The sequence below is a fragment of the Ornithodoros turicata genome, chromosome 6 (genome assembly GCF_037126465.1).
Source record: "Ornithodoros turicata isolate Travis chromosome 6, ASM3712646v1, whole genome shotgun sequence".
Classification (NCBI taxonomy): Eukaryota; Metazoa; Arthropoda; class Arachnida; order Ixodida; family Argasidae; genus Ornithodoros; species Ornithodoros turicata.
In genome coordinates, this window is record NC_088206.1 from 62,863,934 (window position 1) to 62,880,619 (window position 16,686).

The 16,686-nt window shown below is 46.4% G+C and overlaps 2 protein-coding genes across 2 annotated transcripts in view; one reads left to right on the forward strand and one right to left on the reverse strand.

The window, feature by feature from the left end:
• Positions 1 to 16,686, reverse strand: part of LOC135396940 (ribonuclease DdI-like) — an 87,464-nt gene that overhangs the window by 62,552 nt on the left and 8,226 nt on the right. The gene's annotated exons all lie outside the window — the stretch shown is intronic.
• LOC135398142 (ribonuclease Oy-like) lies at positions 1,271 to 14,925 on the forward strand. Its single transcript, XM_064629572.1, has 9 exons — positions 1,271 to 1,378; positions 3,393 to 3,504; positions 5,541 to 5,599; positions 10,446 to 10,515; positions 10,598 to 10,659; positions 13,343 to 13,456; positions 14,128 to 14,170; positions 14,252 to 14,326; positions 14,593 to 14,925. Exons 1-9 carry the CDS (start codon positions 1,329 to 1,331, stop codon positions 14,713 to 14,715), a joined length of 708 nt encoding a protein of 235 aa, XP_064485642.1. The 5' UTR covers positions 1,271 to 1,328; the 3' UTR covers positions 14,716 to 14,925.

Sequence of the window (16,686 nt, forward strand, 5' to 3'; positions counted from 1 at the left end):
AACTTCACCACATAGCACGATCCTAGCCAACCATCATCCCGAATGACAACGTTCTCGCCCCTGATTTGTTGAAAACGGGAGGAGGAGCCTATTTTGTTCCCATTATGCACGGCACAAAATAGGCTCCTCCTCCCGTTTTCAACAAATCTAGGGCGAGAACGTTGTCATTCGGGGTGATGGTTGGCTAGGAGCGTGCTATGTGGGGAAGTTCATTTTTAAGAGTGTAGACACGGAAAGAATCATGGCACAAGGTGACATTTCTGCACAGCTTTTCCGTTTTATTTGTACATGTTATTACGTTAGAACAGAGTACATTAGAATACAGATTCATTATCCACGGACATTAAGACGCATTAGGACGCAACATTAAGACGCATAATCACACGACCGACAAAGAAAAAAGACCAGCACGTTGTCTCACGAAGCTCAATGAATACCTATAGTACACAGATTGGACAAATGCATGGTACGATCATCTGCATGACTGTGGTCCTACAGCCGAAGTTTGACAGTACAGGATGTAATTCGCTGCGCCGGACTCTCTACCAGATCGTGTTGGTGGCCGAGCTGAGTAGGGTCACGTACCTGAGAAATTTCATTATGCCTTGGGGTAGTGGGCCGCACCTTACGTGGCGAATTTCCCCATTCATTATCATTAATTTATTTGTTGTTGTTGTTGTTCACGGGGGTGTTGCAAAAATACAGGGGGTGTAGGGAAATCCCTTCTTGAAAGCATCGCTCACCTTTTGAACACTGCCTGACTTCTGTCCTCACTGAGAAGCTCATAATTATATCTTCGACAAATTACTGCGAGCGATGCGGTTGAGTATCGTCTGTCCAAACTCTCCACTCATCATCATCATCATCATCAAAATAAAGTGCCGTTGAGGAGAAGGCTGCGCAGGAGCTATTCGTCAACGCAATGGCGTAGTGGTTGTTTTTGGGCATGTAAATAAAACGTCGTTGTTCCAAACATGTGTGACATGTGAGAAACGTGTGACACGCGCGCCAGCGTCTATGTACGCTGCCCTCAGATGAAATTACCGAATGTGACACGGTGTACGTTGCCAAATGTCTCTTGACACGACAGAGACACGGAGAGAGAATGCTTGCAATCACGTATTACACTCACACAAATTAACGTTGACAGTGGCTTTAATGTCGTTCTTGGTACTAAGTTCGCGGTACGAGTAAACCGAATATACCTATCATTCAGTGGTTCCACGAACTGCGTCATTAAAAGACCTCCTTATAAGCCCATATTGTGCAAGCAGATCTGTTTACTTCACGTAATCTTCAGCAGCGTCACAGCAGCTCTGTAGACGAATATGTCCAAGGGTCCTGGAGCACTGCTGCTGCTCTCCATATTGGCGACATGGTGAGTATAGGACGGTGTCTTCAACGGGTTTGCGTAGCCCCAGGTCTCTGCATAGCACCTCCATAGGAACTCTATAGAACACTTATTTGAGATACCTGCAAATGTACTTCGGCACACTACAAGCTCAGGGCCAGAATAGTACCGAACAGTAATACTTAATAATGCCGAATAGTAACTGCACGGAATAGTACCGTTATCTCTCCTGATCTGACTGCATAACTGTTTCATACTGCATACACTCATAAAAGATAGTGGTGGTGGTGGTGGTGAAAGGTAAAAAAGAACTTCACCACATAGCACGCTCCTAGCCAACCATCATCCCGAATGACAACGTTCTCGCCCCTGACTTGTTGAAAACGAGAGGAGGAGCCTATTTTGTGCCGTACATAACGGACCAAAATAGGCTCCGCCTCTCGTTTTCAACAAATGGGGTGCGAGAACGTTGTCATTCGGGATGATGGTTGGCTAGGAGTGTGCTACGTGGTGAAGTTCGTTTTTAAGAGTGTAGATGTTTCATAGATGCATGCTGCATCTGATCATAACTGCATAAGTGTCACAAAAAGGCGTACGCCTATCGTTTTCAACAAATCAGGGGAGAGAACGATATTACACGGGATGAAGGTTGACTGTGTTATGTTATGGCGTGTTATGCACTGAAGTTGTGTTTTTTAAGAGAGTGAAAAGCTACACTCTAAAAACAGAACTTCACCGCATACCACCGCACTGAGCCAACCATTGCCACGAATGATAGGGTTATCTATTCTGATTCGAAAAGAGAGGTGGACGTACGCCTTTTTGTGGCAATTTTCATAAGTCCAAATTGCCACAAAAAGGCGTACGCCCCTGTCTCTCTTCGAATCAGAATCGATAACCCTATCATTCTTGGCAATGGTTGGCGCACAGCGTGCTATGCGGTGAAGTTCCGTTTTTAGAGTGTACACTGTTAAAACAGAACTTCACCACATAGCACGCTCCTAACCAATCATCATACCGAATGATATCATTCTTTGTCATGACTTGTTCAAAACAGGGGGAGGCGCCTATCTGGGACAAGATAATCTGTCCCAAATAGGCGCCTCCCCCCTGTTTTGAACAAATCATGACACAGAATGATATCATTCGGTATGATGGTTGGTTAGGAGCGTGCTATGTGGTGAAGTTCTGTTCTAACAGTGTACAGACAAGGCCCGCTTCCATGAACGTTGAGGAGATTCCTCAGTGGTGTCCTCAGTAGCTTCAGGCACCCGCTACTGTCATCAACGCTGCTCGTGCATGGAGCACCGACACTCCCAACTGAGGACGCCACTGAGGAATCTCCTCGACGTTCGCACAAGCGGGCCCAGGTTGATACCAACCCGAACGCAAACATCCCAATGCCGATGGCCTCCTTCCTCCTCAACGCTGACGTTGGGAAGCGACGCGGCCACGTCATCGCCCCCTTGGACGAATGAATTTGAAACGTTACTTGAAATGGTTACTCCCTTGGAAATGAACGTAGTGCGAAAAAGTCCATCGGCACGATGAATCGCAAAAATGTTGTGGCGACGAACGGTGCTAGCACCAACTTCACGGAACTAGCTTCACAAGCAGATATCGTAAGCTTGTGATCGACTCAGCTTCAGCGCAAGCGCGCGTCTGGCGCGGATATGACTTGGAACGAAAAGGATACACGGGTGTATACCTTGGTATTCAGGTTAGGTAGGAGTGATGTGTCCTTTACTTTCTGGTGAACTTCTTTGATGGGTGTGGTATTTAAGGTTATTTAAAACGCTCTATTTAAATGTCACAATTGATTTGTTCATTAGCAGAACGGGCATTTCCTTGTGGGTCAGCATTTCGCGTCTCTCTTGGTATATCTTCTCAAAGCAGGCAACATTTGACGGAATCCAACCATCTTTTTCCTTCTAGATTAATTGTTATAAGGAATTGAATGTGCGAATATTTCCAAGCACTTTTCGCGCCAGCAAATGTAGCGTCGTTATTTAAGCATCCTGGCTAAACCGCATCTTTTCAGGTACTCATGTGATGCCATACAAATTCATCCTCGACAACCGAAGCCCGGTAGGCCATTCGAGCATATCGCCATGCGTATTACGTGGCCCTCCGGATTCTGCATGGTAGAACCTGTAAGTAAGAAACTAATTATTCCGGTATAATTATCATCACTCGCTACGAGCATCAATACGTCCTTTGAGATGACGCAGTTCATAGTTTTTGGGCGTGGTGAATACTCTGTTGTTGTGTTTTACTCTGTGAGTGCAGGAGAGGCCATACGGAACCGGGTAAGAAACAGTTTTGAGCTGCCCTTCACGTTGGCGTCAGTTGCTAGGCCCGTGGCCTATTATCGTGGAGCACCGTCGTTGCACTGTTTTCATTCATTGGACTTTCAAATGCACACGCTTGTCTTCATCTACACGCTTTGGCATATTGCGACTTTTATGCCATGTGTGATGGCTTTACTGGACATTAAAGGGGGTTGAGAAACCAAATGCAACCCACTAAATGTATGCCATCGTTTCATATACGTTGTAGTCCATGGAACCGACACGCAAAGTGCCACATTCACCACTTGAAAGGTTTTTTACTACTGGGTTTTTGAGACGGTGTTTCCTTTTTTTTTTTTTTTTTTTTTCTTCTCAGGCCACTGTTGACGGTGAGAGACATTGGGCGCGCTAGGCAGGCTCCCGAGCGCCATATCCCGGGTTCTCAGGGGAACGTACTCCAGGTGTCTCTACTTAATGGTGTTTGTGAGGCTGTCCGGAAACCGAGCGCCAGAGCCGCTGGGCGCGCGCCACCTATCGAACTTTCTTCTGTCGTCTGCTTTTAAGTAAACATAGCAGTAGACCGTAGCAGTCCTCTGTAATCGTATCACTATTTGCCGCCGACATCCGATGATTCCGGAAACACAAAGAGTATGGGCGGTTGCAACGTGTTGCAACGCTTACGCCATTTCGAACGGTTTCGAACATTTCGAAAGTCAGTACACCGGAACATGCGTCACGCTCCGGAACTGGCCCCGCTCTTCCCCAGCGTTCTCCGGCTCCGAAGAAGGGGTGCGCACCCGGGAACGTGCACCGGAAGTCAAAGAGGGAACGTTCCCGGAGCACGAACCTAACGCGCCCATTGGCAGACGCACAGGAAGTGACGTTTGAGGTGCGCGCGCTTGCCCGAAGTTTCCGAGGGTCACCGTTCCGAAACCGGTCCTTCGGTCGTCTCCCTCTTTACAACAGCTTACGTCGTCATGGAAACGGAAAAGAATGCGCTTCCTTTCTCGAACATGACACATGAGTCGTCATTCCGAAAACGGTCGTGGAGTTCGCTCAGCGCGCAATCTTTGGATTGGAATAGCTTCGTGACGCGGGATCGCAGAGACATAGCGTTTTGATGTGCATGTTCGGTACACAGAGATCAATATGTGTCAGGTGATTTCTTCAAAATGGTTTCGGAACCCCTTTAACCCCGAAAATGAGTTCGTAATAGGGTTTATTCACTGACGTCACCTAGGCGCCATACTACAGGAGCTTCAATGTTACGTCCTTGCATTCGTTCGCTGTCATATGCTTTTTAGGTGACTATTAACGTCGAAAACATGGAAATTGCTTGGATATGCTACAAATCGCAGAGCAACATGTTTGAAACACCAGATATGCGGTGAGTACAATATGGGCAACGGCTTGTATGAGACCTACAATAGGGTGGCCGATGGCAGCACATATGCCTGCTAGCGACAGTGGCGGTCTCCTGCGGATGACTTCATGTGAATAAACCCTTTAGCACATGGGCTCTCCAGCCTTGATTTGCCCAGGAGAGAACACCTGTGACCTGACCAGTGACATGACACTAGCGACACCGTTCTTGCCCTCAATACCTCGCATGGCCTTCCATTTCGGAGTCGGTCTCTAAGCTGGCTACACGCACCGAACAAAAAGCCTAACTTTTGCGGGCACTTCTGGAATTGCCTGCTCTTAGTCATACGGGGAGCACTGAGGGTTTTAGAGATTTTAATTATCGCTCACAAGACGCACAGTGTATGCTTATGTGTCATCAATGTGTATTTTTATTTGTCCGTTTCATCGGCATCAACCGCCGTTCTCATAAAGAGACAACATATATACCAACACTTTTGTGCATCACATCCCGTTTCCTCTTCTCTTCTGAACAGAGGTGTGACAAAGTCAAGGTTCAAAATATTGGCAATGAATGGACCCTCCACGGAATATGGCACGTATATACGCATGTCATTTACTTTGCTGATCCGCCCAGCTGTGACGTACACACGCATGTTTCTCCGCAAGGGAGGTGCTTGCTCGCAAGTGTCCTGCCCACTATGCGACGAGGGCTGAAGGCGGTTGTTGCCCGCGTGTGGCCATGTTAATGGGACGCACAAACACTCTTGACAATGTGGATGAAAATGTACACTCTTAGAAATGAGGTGGTGGTGGTGGTGGCGATAGGGCTTGCCGTTGTCGGCCTCACGTATGTGGGCAACGTCACGACTGACGCCCTGGGGGAATGTGCGTCCTGGGCCGACTTCTAAGGGAACTGTGCCGACATATGTCTGAAAGCGTCTGAGGAAAACCCAGGAAAAACCCCAGACAGCACAGCCGGCACTTCACCACATAGCACGCTCCTAGCCAACCATCATCCCGAATGACAACGTTCTCGCCCCTGATTTGTTGGAAACGGGAGGAGGAGCCTATTTTGTGCCGTGCATAATAGCACAAAATAGGCTCCGCCTCTCGTTTTCAACAAATCGGGGGCGAGAACGTTGTCATTCGGGATGATGGTTGGCTAGGAGCGTGCTATGTGGTGAAGTTCATTTTTAAGAGCGTAGGTATAGCCATACCTGGGTAGTAATGTCATTACTGTAATGAAATTACAGTAATGAATTACTTTTTCTGGTAATTTGGTATGTAATGCCTTACTTTTGACATTATGTAATTTGTAACGTAATTTAATTACATTGAGGCAGTAATTTTAATGGCATTACTCATTACTTTTTACAAAAGAATCGAGTCTGTGTTCTGTGTTGGCACTTTGCAGAAAGAGAGTTGGCAACTGGCGAGTTAAAAGAATTCCAACGCCCACAATGAATTTCCACATCCTCAAAATCTCGCAGTAGTTACTTTGTTATGTCATTACTTTTTCGTTGTAATTGTAATGTAATCTCATTACATTTCAATTTCAGTAATGAGTAATGTAATTTAATTAAATTCTAGCTGGAGTAATCAGTAATGTAATTTAATTACATTTTAGAAGTAATTTACCCAGGTATGAATATAACTGACAATGCGGAATAATAATTATACGAGGTAGGATTCAAAAGTTCCTGGACTGAGCCTATAAGTTTTTTTCCTTTCTTTTTTTTTTTTTTTTTTTCACTAGAGCGACTAAGATAGCGTTTCTGTGTTACTACGTTCTCCCCCTCTTCTAAAAGTGGTCTGACCCAAATCACGTGGTCGGTGGCTCGCCACGGCGTCGTATTTTGTAGGCGGGTGCATTTAACCGGCGATTGAAAGAAATGGCGTTTGTTGAGCAGAGAATTAATATCAAATTTTGTGTTCGCTTGGAAAAGAGTGCTACGAAGGCTTACGAAATGGTGAAGCATGTGTAAGGCAGTGATACATTATCGCGAACGCAAGGTTTTGAGTTGCATCGACGTTTCAGAGAAGGCAGGAAAAGTGCCGAAGACGACGAACGCGTTTGCCGTCCGCACAGCGCTCCTGCACCGCTCCTGCACACCGATCCCTCCTCGTCACTGACCTTCTTGCGAAAAAGGAAACAACTATTTTGCCACATCCTCCTTACACCCCTGATCTCGACCCCTGTGACTTCAACCAATTTCCTGAACTGGCAAGTCACTTGCAGGGTCGTTGATTTCAATCTGCAGATGAAGTTGAAAGTGCATCGCAGGCTGAATTAGAGAACATGACTAAAAATGGATTCCAGAAACCTTGCGGTGACCTTTACAAGCGATGGCAAAAGTGTGTTGTTGCGCAAGGGTCTTATTTCCAAGGAGAATGTGTTTCAGAAATTTAATTGATAATACGAGGGTGGTTCCATAAGTTTCCGGCCCGACCAACTTTTAATAGTCATAGAGAAGAAACAAGTGTATCACTTTTCGACATAGTCACCCTTAACTTCGATGCACTTTTGACACCTTTCAACCAGCATTCTTATACCATTGAAAAAATAGTCCGAAGTTTTGTCCGCAAAATGCTGGAAAACTGCCTCTTGCACTCACTATCGTTTTGAAATCTCCGTCCTCTGAGATCCCTCTTCAAGTTTGAGAACAGGAAGTAGCCACTCGGTGCCAAGTCTGGACTGTAGGGTGGGTGGTGGATTTCTTCGAAGCCGCACTCCTTCAGTGCAGCCTTGGCAATAGATGCCGTGTGGACAGGGGCATTGTCCTGGAGCAACCGGACACCTCGACTCAACCTACCGCGCCTCTTTTCTTTGATGGCGTCTCGCACTCGGTGCAGGAGTGAAGCATAATAAGTCGCATTTACTGTGGTGTTCCTCTCTTTGAAGTCGATGAGGAGGATCCCGTGACAATCCCAAAATATTGTTGCCATGATCTTCTTTGTGGATTGTGTGACCTTGGCTTTTCTTGGGGGTGCTTCTCTTGGTTTGCGCCATTCCATCGACTCCTTTTCCGAAAGGGGATCATAGTAGAGCACCATAGTCTCATCCCCTGTGACAATTGACTTCAATATTTCTTCTTTGTTCTCTTGACAGAGCTCCACAAACTCTTTGGAACAGACGACGCGCTGTTGCTTTTGAACTGACGAGAGAAGTCGTGGCACCCATCTCGCACTCACCTTCTTCATGTGAAGGCCCTCTCCGATGATGCGAAAAACGGTTGTTTTGGAAAGCCCCAGCCTTTCCTTCACCTTCAGACGCCTGTCGCTCAGCGCTTCCTCTTCGACAAGAGACAAATTTTCTTGTGTCACCACTTGTGACGACCATCGCGCGGATCGTCTTCAATGGACTCTCGCCCCAGTCGAAACAGCTTAGCCCAGTCTTTTACCGTTGTGTACGACGGACAGGCTTCCCTGCACACGTTGCCCAGTCGCGCTTTAATTTCCGTAGGCGAAAGTCCCTCTTTGGTCAAGAATTTTATCACAGCGCGGTACTCGATTTTTTCATTTTAACTCAAGAGTGCACCCTGGCTGCTTGAGATGCCGCTCTCCAACCGACAAAAGCATGGAGAGGGTTGAGGGTGGTGCTCCGGCCCTCCAACTGATGACGCCACGCGTCCTTAATCGCATTTTCAAATTCGCGCACATTTTCTACCTCGGGTCGTAACCTTATGGAACCACTCTCGTGACACTTTTTAAGTTATAGATTCAGTCCGGGAATTTTTGAATCCTACCTCGTATTTCCGATGTGTAACGAGAAGATCGAATCAAAGTGCGAGATGGTTTCCGTAAAAACCTACACTGGAGAAATTCCTAGGCTATTCGGGCCCGGCCCAGTGCATAGAGCCGTAAAAGTTGACCGTGGCTAACTACCAGTGGAGTAACACAGGCTCGAGCCCGATCTATAGGGCAGGCAGTGTACGGGCCCGGTCTCATAATGTCAAACTCGAGACCGGCCAAAGCCCTCAAGCAGAAGACTCCAGCCAACCTGACCCGTGCAGTACTCTAAGCGGCCTTATTCCGACACTGTAGCGTATGGCGAATTCGGGTGGTCATTTCACGGCAACTTTTTTTGCCAGATCCAGAGCAGCAGTCGTGTTCGCTTGGTCAAAGCGAAGCAAACTCGCATGTTCGCGTGGCACTTTCCGAGCGCCCGGAATAGGCCTCTCCCTGTTTGTAAACAAATAACGTTATAGCGTTCGACAGCGCCACCAATTTGGTAGAGTTGAACTACGCTCGAAGCAATGGGCGAACAAGGTCGCGCACGAAAGTTACGGTCTTGAGCGAACAATTGCCCATTCGTGGAACCCAGCCCTCCCCTTCCGATTTGTTTCGGTTTCAGTACGTCTACCAACGTCATGACGACGATTCTCGTGCAGAGGTCTGTTTGCCAGCTGGCACTTTTTTCGCCCGGTCTCGAAACGACAGAGCAGCGGGTTGCCCAACTATTGGCGAATTCGGGTGGTGATTTCATGGCAGCACGGCCTAGCGGTCGGAAATTGCTAGTTCGGCGCTCGAGCTGGATCACGTGACCGTTGCCACACGAACATGGGTGCCAGGAATCTAGCGGTTTTAGTCACTTGGATCACGCTGGGGGCATCGCGGTCGCCCGTCTTCGGATTCCGTCGTCTGCTAAAGCACGTGAACTTCGACGTGCGGGCCAATAAGGGCACTCGCCACCGTTGCAGTGCGGATGTGACGACACCGGATATAGTTGGGCAACTCGCTGCTCAGTCGTTTTCGAGAACGGGCGAAAAAATGCTAGCTGGCAAATTCCGGGCGACCATGCGAGATTGCTTCGCTTTGACCAGGCGAACATGACTGCTCGGGATCTCGCAAAAGAAATTGCCACGGAATGACCACCCGAATTCGCCACATATCCGGTGTCGTCACATTCGCACTGCAACGGTGGCGAGTTTCCTCATTGGCCCGCACGTCGAAGTTCACGTGGTTTAGCAGACGATGGAACCCGAAGACGGGCGACCGCGATGCACCTAGCATGATCCAAGTGACTAAAACCGCTGGATTCTTGGCACTCAAGCTCGGGTGGCAGCGGTCATGGGATCCAGCTCGGGCGCCGACATAGCAATTTCTGAGCGCTAGGCCGTGTTGCCACGAAATGACCTCCCGAATTCGCCATTACTGAGGCAGTACATGAACGGTGCTCGGTCACCGCGACATGCTGATAAGCGGATGACTAAAAATGCGCAGACCATCATGGATGGTATTGCAATTTGTTAGCAACGGCAGTTGTTAGTGACTCTTGCTGACGCTGACGAAACGTTTGGCATTGTCGCTAGATGTCGCAACACTTTCCGTGACGGCCTGCAAATTTGTTTGTAAAATGTTTCGTTGTATGGTTGTACTGCACGGTGTATATCTGCGAATGCACTATACCAACATTGTCCCACTATCCTTTCCATAAGGCCCGCCTGGTCTAGAGGTTTTCCAACGGACTGCGATGACTCTGTCAAATTCGAGATTGCACAAGTTGAGGTAACAGCGAGCAAAACAAGAAAACAGTTGGATTCTTAGTAACACGTAATTTGATCATACATATAATATATATACGTTGCAGAATATTTCTCCCCAACTGTCGCTGAGATGGCCATCCCTGACCGGGAATGACAAAACTTTCTGGTAAGTGGCCTTTGCAGTGCATTTTTCGGATTCGCGGGTATTCAGGAACATCAAAGCCAGTTTGATATATTGAAAGACGATACACAACTGTCATCTTATCTAGGGTGTTTATATTTATCACTTATGGAACTTTGATAAAAAAAAAAAAGCTACGAGAGGCAACACAGATGTGGTTTTTCCAATTGAGTTATACGGCCGCGCGGACATCCTCTAGAAGGAACAACGACAAGATGACTATAGTTACCTAAAATTCATTACTCTTTAATTATGGGATTTCGGGCAAAAGCGAGATTGCACAATGAGACTGCCCTCGTTGAAAGCCATTCCACGTCTAACAAATACCATTTTTTGCCGAGGTTCCTTGTCAACAATTTCGTGAAGTTCTGCAGAAACCATACGCACTTGTAGAAACCATGGGCACATGCAGTCTTAAAAATGAACTACACCGCATAGCATGCTCCTAGCCGACCATCACCTCGAATGATATCGTTATCTTCCCTGATTTGTTGAAAACGGGAGGCGTACGCCTTTTTTGTGACACTTATGCGGTTCATAATTGTCACAAATAAGGCGTACGCCTACCGTTTTCAACGAATCAGGGAAGATAACGATGTCCTTCGAGGTGATGGGTGGCTAGGAGCGTGCTATGCGGTGAAGTTCATTTCTAAGAGTGTGGAACAAACCACAGGACGAGACGCGCGCACAAAGGAGAGGAAAAAAAACGGCTATACTATATAGCAACGAAACTTATGGCTTTTAAAAATTAATGATCGTGTTTAAAAGTGAAATAATGCGTGGAAGTGAAACAAGGCCATATACCTAATCTAAAATCTAACAATTATAAAAACGAATGGCCTAGAACCCTCTTATGTGCATTTCAATAACATCATCTGAAGCACTTCTGCAGCAGGGGACACACGGCCTTGCTAAGCCTTGCGGATTTGGAGGTTGTCATCTTGTGGAAGGTACACTCTCAGAAAAAAAAGGGGGGAGCAGTTACACCTTTCAGGAAGTAATAGTTGTCGCATATATGTTGTGCATAAAAGGTTGCAAAGTTCTACCTGCTATACCTTACTCTCTGCCACGAATGATAGGGTTACCGCTTCTGAATCGGTGAGCGAGGGGGGTGTACGCCTTTTTCGAGCAATTTGGATACATGTATATGGTAATATTGCTTTTGCCACCCTGTTACACCCTTTGTCAGACGCTATGTTTACCTAGGTGGTAACTATAGAAGTTACCACCTCTTCACACCCCTTTTTTCTTAGAGTGTATAGATAAGCGTCCGATCATATATACACATTAGGTTAGGGTATACTAATTAGGTTAGGTCGGGTTATGTTACACAGATTGGTGGTTCGGCCGGAGGGGGTGGGGGAGGCACCGCCAACTAATGGCGCGCCGAATAAAGTGTTACAGGCCACGACGCGGTGACAAAAGCTCCCTCAACGCGAAATAGGGCACTGGACCGCCCACCCCATCATCATCCAATGTATGCGTGTGTGTCCTTCATAGCGCTCTCGCTGTAAAAAGCCAAAAGTCACGATGCTATTGAGTATCCAAAAAGAAACTACGAAGCGGCGGTCACTCGGCTCATACCAAGACAACTCATACCTGGACAACTCATGCCACACGCAACTCATACCAGGACAACTCCATACCACACTCAACTCATACCAGAACAACTCCATACCACAACTCAAAACTCAAGCCACGCCGGGAAATGCCGTATCAGGAGAAAAATGTTACAGCATTCCACTTATACAGAAGAAATGTAAGAATTCCGCAAATGACATGAACCGAAGCGCACTGAAGGATAGTTAAACCGCACTACAATGCTTATCGCAAATACCGAATTTTGAAATGAAATCAAAGAGAACTTGTTTCCACGTCGTTTCGTCATTTTGTGGAATACTTTTGAGTTGCAAGAATAGGAGGCTTATTCATGGCCCTAATTGTGGCCAGGCCGAGAAGCCGTTCTGGAGAATCGGACCGATTCACTCGACTTGGAGGCTGTTGTTTAGTTCCCACCGTTCTGCTAAAGTTTTGTTTGGCCATCATGTAGAATGGGTTGCTAGTTCACAACGATTGGAGAGGCATGCCAGCACACCTTGCGAATAGTACTGTAATGGGCTGGAACACGAATTGAGCCCACTGATCACGTATTCACAGGATTACTGTCTTAGTGTGTTCCGTGTGACGACGAAAATGTGGGACATTCCCGACTTGGTTTCTTTAAAAGAAATCCCTATTTATCATCGAAATTGCATTGCGCTTCAACTATCTTTCAGTGTGCGTCAACAAATGTCAGCTGTTAGACTTGGACATTTCCTTCAGTATAAGTCACGTTCTTTGACATTTTTTTCCTGATATGGACCTTTCCCGGCGAGACTTGACCTTGAATGGTAAAAAAAAAAAATCTACTCCTATAAATCAACATCCCTTCCGGCGAGAAAAAATAAATAAAAGATTACCCCCCCCCCCCCACACACACACACACAAAAAAAAGAATTCAGTGTGGTACGAGTTGTCTTGGTATGAGTTGTGTTATGAGCTGGGGGGGGGGGGGGGGTTAGAGCCTCCGAAACTACCTTTCCAAACGCCTCCTATCTGTTCTTCCGCGGAGTTAGGCCTCATACCTGTATATTCAATCACGTACTGTTCGACTAACCACACTTTCCAGGCAGCACGAATGGAAGAAGCATGGCACGTGCGCATTACATGACGAACGACTTGGTGGCATTTCCAAGTACTTCCAAGGTGGTTTGGATGCTCTGAATCGATACAATATCAGTCAGTAAGAACCTCTCGAATACCTTCCTCCACATTCGCGCTTTATGTGCTACGCAGTGGTTCAGGTACGGACAAACAGAGGTGCAAGAAGGAGGAAGAACAGTGACTGGCAGGGGTGATACGGGGATACTCATATCTTCTAGTGCAATACAAATACATAATACTTCCCAGAAATCAGCAATATAATGCATAATACTTTGCTTTGAGGTATTATAATGTATAATACTAATACATGTGTATATATTACATCAGTAATATTGGTAATACGCGTAACTCTGGAGTTTTCAAGAATGAAAAATAATGAAATATGCCCACTTTTTGTAGTACTTATTGCGACAGTTATTCTCTATTCACGTTTTACTTTAGGCGCGGTTACATTTAACCTGCCCTCAAAGGGACAGACAGTCTTACAGCACGTTAGGTTGAGTGATGGGCTGCAATGAGATGGTGATTTTGGAGTGGAACGATGGGCTATGATGATGATGTGATCTGATGAGCTGTGAGTAAGATCCACCATGACGTTCGACCTTCAATGAATTTCTGAAAAGATGCAGATTCACATGCGACCCACTCGCTAGTCTGATGAAATGAGTGAAATGTTTTTTGCTCTGCGAAGGTAGACGCAATTTGGCGGATATTTTTTATTTATTTATTTTTACTATTTACTTTTCTTAGCATTCTCTCGCAACGTGGAGTAATACCAGGAGCGTCGTACATGGCAAGTTATTCGTCAGTTCCTTTTCTGATCGGCATGAACTCTCGCTTCCCATGCTAATTAACTCTGTCCAACGTTATATAGTATCGAGACATCGAAACAGCACTGCAAGAGGGATTCAATGGAAGCGTCACTGTGATTTGCAGGCCCTCAAAATCGGTAAGAAACGACGGGGATGTTCGGAATTTTAAAGTTACTCGGAGTAGCATAGCAGGTCTTCATAGCTGCGACAAAGCCCTCGGAACTTATGTAAACCAACAGTATGTAAATGAGGGCGAAACTTATATGAACCAAAAAGAAAACATCCTGGGCGTAGATTTACTGCGCATGAAACTTCGCACGCGAATGCGCATGAAACTATGAAACTACCGAATATGTTCATTTATTTTTTTATACTGCTCTCTTTCGTTTCCTTATTTTTGCAGGAATCAAAAATACTCTACGAGGTTCAACTCCACCTGGAAAAAGGTAGCTTGGACCCGAAGACGCTTCCACGTCACGTCACTAATAAAGGATGCGGTTCGCAAGCAAGCGTTACCTATCGCTAGAAGTAGATCACTGTAGGATTCGAACCCACATCTTCTGGTTTACCGTATTTGTCCTTTCTATGTGTTCCAGCCCCAGAACATCAATTGCCTCATGCTCTACAACAAGCTTTGACATTCTGAACACGGAGCGAAAAATATTTCCTGCTACACAACTGTCATTTCTTTTTTTCTTTTCGATACTGAGGCTGCTATTAAATGCATCGTATTTAGGTGAAAGGGTTGTCTGCTTTTAACGTTACGCACACGCCATCTCACAGTGTATTCTCCCAAAGTACACTGTTTCGTTTAAGTAACCCGCTATCATTACACCAGCCAGTACTGTGCCTGTTATGCCCCAGGAGCACAGCAGTCTCTGTAGTATACGGGGTTGGTCAGTAGAGCTCATACGCCGCCAGGGCTGCGTCACCGTCGCAGTCTGGGCTGGTGTCTGGGCTGCGCGTGGGCTGAAGGTTGTCCGTACGCTTACCGATGGGCGTGCGCTTATCGTCATACATTTTTCCACCTGGTCAGACTTCTTTCGCGATTTTTCCGCCTGGGCCGACTTCACTCGCAATTTTTTCTCGTTACAACAACCGCGTGTGGTGGGCGGTTTACATGCAAGTATAGACATGCAAGGGACAATCATACACAAAAGTACAAGTTGAAATATAGTTGGTAAGGTCAATAGTGCCGGGACCGGGAATTATGTTGTGACTCTGCGTGAAGGAGAAAAACCCAGCCAAAAACCTGAAGCAAAAGAAACATAATACGATACCTGTACCATTATACCTGTAATAATTATTACAGGTATGATGCAGTAGCATTGAAGAGGTATCACACAGAAAGACTCAGACAGAATATTTTTTATTGATGGTAATCACACACACACACAAGTTTTCAATGAATCAGAATTAAAATGGAATAGCACATTTAATCGAAGGAAATACTCTTAATCAATACGATATTGCGATCAAAATTACAATTTTCTATAGGTGAGCACCATCATTGCAATAATGGAGTTTAAATTTCAATTACAAGTTCTCATAGAAGTAATTTCAAGCACAATAAGGAAAGCTAAGTTCAATATTCCAACATGACACAAATTTAATTAATCAGATTCTTATGAAGTGATCGGTGGCCGGCACGTTGGTGGTGGTCTGTGCGTTCGTTTACCGTCCTGCATTTTTTTCAACCTGGGTTGACTTCGTTCGCACTTTTCTTTCCGGCGGTGCGTGGGCAGTTTACATGCAAGTAGGGACACGCGCGCTGCCAACCTCGCCAAGCGATAGGACAGGTTGGGACAAAAGTTTACGGAACAAGCGAGCGGCGTATTTTTTCTTCGGTGCGACACCCTAGCGGCTGCAGGAAGCGGGTGAGTTCACTGTTTCGGAGGGGTGGAAGGGTACGCTGTTAGCGACACACAGCGGTAGCTTCCACTTCCCATACACAACCAGGCGATACCGGAACTACCGCTGTGTCTCTGGCATCGCACGCTTGCACCCATCCGAAGCAATGAACTCACCCGCTTCCGCCAGCCGCTAGGGTGTCGTACCGACGAAAAAATACGCCGCTCGCGTGTTCCGTAAACTTTTGTCCCAACCTGTACCGTCCCACCTGGGCCGACTTCATTCATAATTTTGTTCAGCTATAACAGCTGCGTGGTAGGCGGTTTACATGCAAGTAGGGACATGCACACTGGCAACACCTGACTTCATGACTTCATTCACAATTTTTCCGACCGAGCCGACTTCATTCGTAATTTTTTCCGCTACAGCAGCTGTGCAGTGGGCGGTTTACATGCAAGTATGGACATGCACGCTGCCAAACACCACCAAGCGATGCCAGCATCACACCTTTGCCGACTTCATTCACAATTTTTCAGCCTGGGCCAGCATCACAAGAATTTTTTTCCTTACAATAGGCGTGCGGTGAGCGGTTTACATGCAAGTATGGACATGCAAAGGATAGCCATACACAAAAGTACAAGTGAAA